This window comes from Bos indicus x Bos taurus, chromosome 1 (genome assembly GCF_003369695.1).
Source record: "Bos indicus x Bos taurus breed Angus x Brahman F1 hybrid chromosome 1, Bos_hybrid_MaternalHap_v2.0, whole genome shotgun sequence".
Taxonomy (NCBI): Eukaryota; Metazoa; Chordata; class Mammalia; order Artiodactyla; family Bovidae; genus Bos; species Bos indicus x Bos taurus.
Genome location: NC_040076.1, coordinates 42,156,171 through 42,161,789, shown reverse-complemented (window position 1 = coordinate 42,161,789; position 5,619 = coordinate 42,156,171). Strand labels below are relative to the sequence as shown.

Genomic DNA, 5,619 nt, shown 5'->3' with positions numbered 1-5,619 from the left:
ACCATCCCTTTGCCTAGCATAGGCGCTAGCATACATGCTGTATACGTATACACTTCCCATCCCTAGTCACTTAATAGCTGTCTGGATTATCAGATTGGCTGTTGCAGTGCTTATGCTCAAGTAACCCTCATTTGACTTAATGTTGGCCCTCAAACACAAGAGTAGTGATGTTGGCAATTTGACAACGAAAAGCCATAAAGTGCTTCCTTTAAGTGAAAATATGAAAGTTCTCCATTTAATAGGAAAAAATCATATGCTGAGGTTGTTAAAATTTATGGTAAGAACATTCATGAAAGTGTAAAGAAAGAAAAAGAAACTCTTGTTGATTTTGCTGTTGCACCTCAAACTGCAAAAGTTACAGCCACAGTGTATGATAAGTACTTAGTTAAGACTGGAAAGACATTAAAGTTGTGGTAGAAAAAAGGAAACAGAGTTCAAAACCAATAGCAGTTTCAGGCATCCACAGGGGATCTTGGAATGGATTCCCCACAGATGAGGGGTGACTGTCGTAGTTGTTTTTGAAAATATCTCAAATAAAACATGTTGTACCATGTACATTAAGAGATAAATGTATTTACCTGTACATAAATAATGAAAAGTATTTAAGATTTACTTTAAAAACACCAATAGTAAATTACAGAAAAAATATTTTATTCAGAAAGAAATTAAAATGTTAACAAAACCAATTTAGGACTGAAATTGCTAAAAGTCACCTACAAGAACAGATAGCTTTTGAAGTTTTTAATCATGTGGGATATTTTTAAAATAAGTTTTATTATTAGGGGGTAATTTGAAATACCCTTGAGTCTATACAAACAAGTTGATTTTTTCTAATAATATTTATATGATAAATTCAAATGATAAAAGAAATTTACCACAAGCCTGTATTTTTAGATAATATTTTTAGTATATTTATTGGAACTGTTGAGATCTAAAGTATTTTTAAAATACTAGAACACAAGCATATTTATTCTTAAACAACTTAAACGTCATTCTCATTCTGTGTAACTATTTTTCCTAACTGAATGTGCTAAGAAAAAGCAGATTGTCCAAGGAACATTGTTTTGCTAACAGAGGATTTGAATTATTTATGTCTATTTAATACTTCGGAAATAAACTGGAACATATATATATTCCCCACCTATCTGTGAGGAATCCATTCCAAGACCCCCTGTTTATGCCTGAATACATATATGAACACATCCCAAATTGAAGTACATTAGTGGTAGAGAATTCACTGACACAAGTTTTCACCCATATCTTTACGTATTAAACCAGGTTCTTATCTCTGATCTAGGCTCCTTGCCTTCCTCCTACTAAAAACTTCCTTTACTACTTCCTTCTACTAAAAACTGATAGGAATAGTAATGCAACCAAGGCTGATCTCTGAGATTGCTTTTTGTTACACTCAAATATTCCTAAACTTATAAGTTATTGAATATCATGCTATATTATGCTACAGGCAATATTCTTGATAAAAATAGTATGTGGACTTACAAGTAGGAGCTGTGGTTAATTTTGATCCTCCATTCTTTAATTCACGCCTGCTTCCATTTTTCTTCCTAAGATTCACAAAATTTTTAGAACCTTTTACTTTTTCCTAACTTTTATCACTAAACAATACATTTCTCCTCAGGAATATATTCTGTCAAGAAGTAGACGTTTATCCATCTACTGTAGTTATTGTGCACGAAGAGAACAGTGATGCTTTATTACCTGGCAGGGCCAGAGCAGTGAACTGGGGTAAGGAACTAAGTGCCTAACCCTATATGCCAGTCTCAGCTGTTTCTAGTAAACTGTCAATTACTATGTAATTTTTTTAAGTCTCAGGGAAATAGCTAATTTGCGAAAGCTTAGTGTCTAAAGATGGACCACGGTGTTTCTAAATGAGCTAGTTATAGGTAGGTTACCAAACTTTCACTGGTCCCATATCCAAGTAAAAATAGTAGGAAGTAGGAATAGAGGTCAGACCATGCTGACCTCTAGTTCTCTGATGAAATGGCAGAGCCATGGTAAATCTTTAGGACTGAGGGCATTTTTAGAAGACAGTAAAGAAGAAACAGTTTGAAAATTGTCTAGCAACTATTCATTTCTTCATTATTCTTCTCAAAGCACTTATAACCTCTTTGTTTCTCAGGCTGTAAATAAAAGGATTTAGTAGAGGAATTATTATTGTATAAAATAAAGAATATATTTTGTTGTGCTCTTCAGAGGGGCCAGACCCAGGACGCACATACATGAAGAAGAGAGTGCCATAGAACAAGGAAACAGAGAGCAGGTGGGCACTGCATGTGGAGAAGGCTTTACTCCTGCCCTTTTCAGACTTTTTTTTCAGAATGGTAAAGAGGACAAAGGTGTAAGAGACCATGATGGTCATAAAAGTGAAGACTTGTATAAATGCTGAAAAGATAAACACCAGAAGTGTATTAAGTGTAGAATCAGTGCAAGAAATTTTGAATAGTTGTAAAATTTCACAGTAGAAATAATGTATTACATTGGTCCTGCAGAAAGTTAATCTGAATAACAAACCCACATGAATGGCTGAATGTAGAAAACCAGTCAAATATGAAACACCTAGAAACTGAATACAGAGTCTGTTGGACATGACTACTGAATAAAGCAAAGGGTTGCATATGGCTGCATAGCGGTCATAGGCCATCACCATCAGAAGGAAACATTCTGTGGTAGCACTGGAACCAAAAAAATAAAATTGGGTCAGACAGTCAAAGAGAGGTATTACATGATTCTTTGATAAAAAATTTATAAACATCTTTGGAGTCACGGAAGATGAACAACAAGCATCTGCAAAGGCTAAACTGCCCAGGAATGAGTACATGGGGGTGTGAAGATGGGGGTCCTTCCAGATGAGAAAAATCAGTCCAAGGTTGCCCACCATGGTGGTGAGGTAGATGACCAGGAACACCAGGAACAGGGGGACCTGCAGCCCTGGGAGATCTGTGAGTCCTGTGAGAACAAACTCCGTCACCAGAGTCTTGTTTGCCTCCATCATATCCACTCAGGCTGACCACTGCAGTGAAAAGAGTAGGTGAAGAACATAGTCATAAAAGACCATGGAAATAGTCCTATTTTATTTTTTTTTAAATGCATCTTCCTTGTTTATGTATCCCCTTTAATCAGGACATTTTTAAGAATATATCTTCAGTTCAGTAATTGCTTACCCATCACCACAGGGTAAAGTAAGGGGTTGCATATGGCTACATAGCCGTCATAGGCCATCACCACCAGAAGGAACCATTCTTTGGTGGCACTGGAACCAAAACAATAGTAGTGGACCATGCAGTCAAAGAGAGACATCATTTGACTCATGTTGACAAGCATCTTGGGAGTCACAAAAGATGACGAGCAAGCATCTGCAAAGGCCAAGCTGCCCAGGAATGAGTACATGGGGGTGTGAAGATGGGAGTCCTTCCAGATGAGAAAAATCAGTCCAAGGTTGCCTGCCATGGTGGTGAGGTAGATGACCAGGAACAGGGGGACCTGAAGCCCTGGGAGATCTGTGAGTCCTGTGAGAACAAACTCTGTCACCAGAGTCATATTTTCTTTTGCCATATCTGACCAGCTAACCACTAAAATGAAAGAATAAGTGAGGGAAAATTCACAAAAGAGTTATAAAAACAGTGGATTGTCATGTTACTGACATATAAGACATGCTGCTGCTAAGTCGCTTCAGTCGTGTCCGACTCTGTGTGACCCCATAGACGGCAGCCCACCAGGCTCTGCCGTCCCTGGGATTCTCCAGGCAAGAACACTGGAGTGGGTTGCCATTTCCTTCTCCAATGCATGAAAGTGAAAAGTGAAAGTGAAGTCTCTCAGCTGTGTCTGACCCTCAGCGACCCTATGGACTGTAGCCTTCCAAGCTCCTCCGTCCATGGGATTTTCCAGGCAAGAGTACTGGAGTGGGGTGCCATTGCCTTCTCCGATATAAGACATGCTTCTCATTTAATTAGTAGTTCTTAATTTTTACCTTCACTTATCTACTTTTGTATATATTCAAAATTATCTGTAATAAAATGTTTTAAAATTAGATTCACTTAAATTGATAGGTAAATTTGCATTTACCAAATTTAAATGCAAATCCTTTTCAATCTAACATGGATAACTTACAGTTTTTAGAATTGCTTGAACTCATTGAAATTCATATGGAAGAAAATAACTTCTTATTCTGCCCAAGAAAAATATAAATGTGAAGTAGTCACAAATACCTTAATTGATGTTGAACAATAATGTAGAGACATAATAATCAAAACATTAAGATAGTGGTATAAGAAAAAGCCAGAGGATCAGTGAAACAGAATAGAGAACTCAGAAGTGGGTTCCAGTATAAATGGGAATGTGGCATGAAACAAATATGATAGTTTAGTTCAGTAGGAAAAGGACAGCTGATTCAATGGGTTATGCTGACACTCTTTGCTGTCTGTCTGGAAGGATTAGTAAATAAGGTTAGTCTCCTACCCCACACCATAGATATTGTCTAAGTAATTGAGAAGACAATGATGTAACATAGGGAATAGAGAAATTGTTGTGGAAGCCAGTAAAATAGCTTGAATGCATAGCAAAACAATATCCAGCAGAGTCAAAGTGTATATAATTAGTTTGGAAATATATCCTCCATGTATATGAAAGACATAGATTTATGTCTATAACATAAAATAACTTAAGAATAGATTTAAAAAGGCAAGCAATCTAATAGAAGAATGAGTAAATAATAGGAATAAGCAAGTTTACAGATGAATAAATCAAAATAACCAATAAATAAAATGAAAAGATGCCAAAATTTCTATGTCACAAATACATGTGAACAAAAACAAAAACACAAAAATAGAAGGATACTTCCTTTCTCATATATCAGAATAGCAGAAATTAAAACAAATAAAAATACTCAATGTTAACTAAAGTGAGAAAAGTGGTACTTTAATGTTACTTGTGGAACTATGAATTGCAACAGCCTTTTCTTGAAAAGCAATTTTATGCAATCCCATTTAAATTTTTAAAATACATATATCTTTTCATCTATCATTTATATATATATATATATATATATATATATATATATATATATATATCCTAGAAATAAAAACATTGCTATGCAAAGGTAAATATACGAAGAATATTTACTGTATTATTCTTCCGAGTAGCAAAGACCATGCTGTTAATGGGGTTCTCAAAATTGGGAAAGGAGTACATCAAGGCTATATATTGTCACCTTGCTTATTTAATTTATTTGCAGAGTACATCATGTGAAATGCTGGGCTGGATGACTCACAAGTGGAATCAAGATTGCCAAAGCAATATCAACAACCTCAAATATGCAGATGATACCACCCTAATGGCAGAAAGTGAAGAGGAACTAAAGTGCCTCTTGAGGAGAGTGAAAGACGAGAGTCAAAAACCTGGCTTAAGACTCAGCGTTCAAAAATGTAAGATCGTGGCATCCGGTCCCATCACTTCAGAGCAAGTAGATGGAGAAAAAGTGGAAACAGTGACAGCTTTTATTTTATTGGGATCCAAAATCACTGTAGATGGTGACTGCAGCCATAAAATTAAAAGACACTTCCTCCTTGGAAGAAGAGCTATGACAAACCTAGACAGTATATTAAA

The 5,619-nt window shown here is 35.9% G+C and overlaps 1 protein-coding gene across 1 annotated transcript; it reads right to left on the bottom strand.

Annotated features, from left to right (window-relative positions):
• Positions 1–2,086: 2,086 nt before the first annotated feature.
• LOC113898589 (olfactory receptor 5AC1-like) lies at positions 2,087–3,010 on the bottom strand. The gene has a single exon (XM_027551877.1). The coding sequence runs from the start codon at positions 3,008–3,010 to the stop codon at positions 2,087–2,089; it is 924 nt and encodes a 307-aa protein (XP_027407678.1).
• Positions 3,011–5,619: the final 2,609 nt, after the last annotated feature.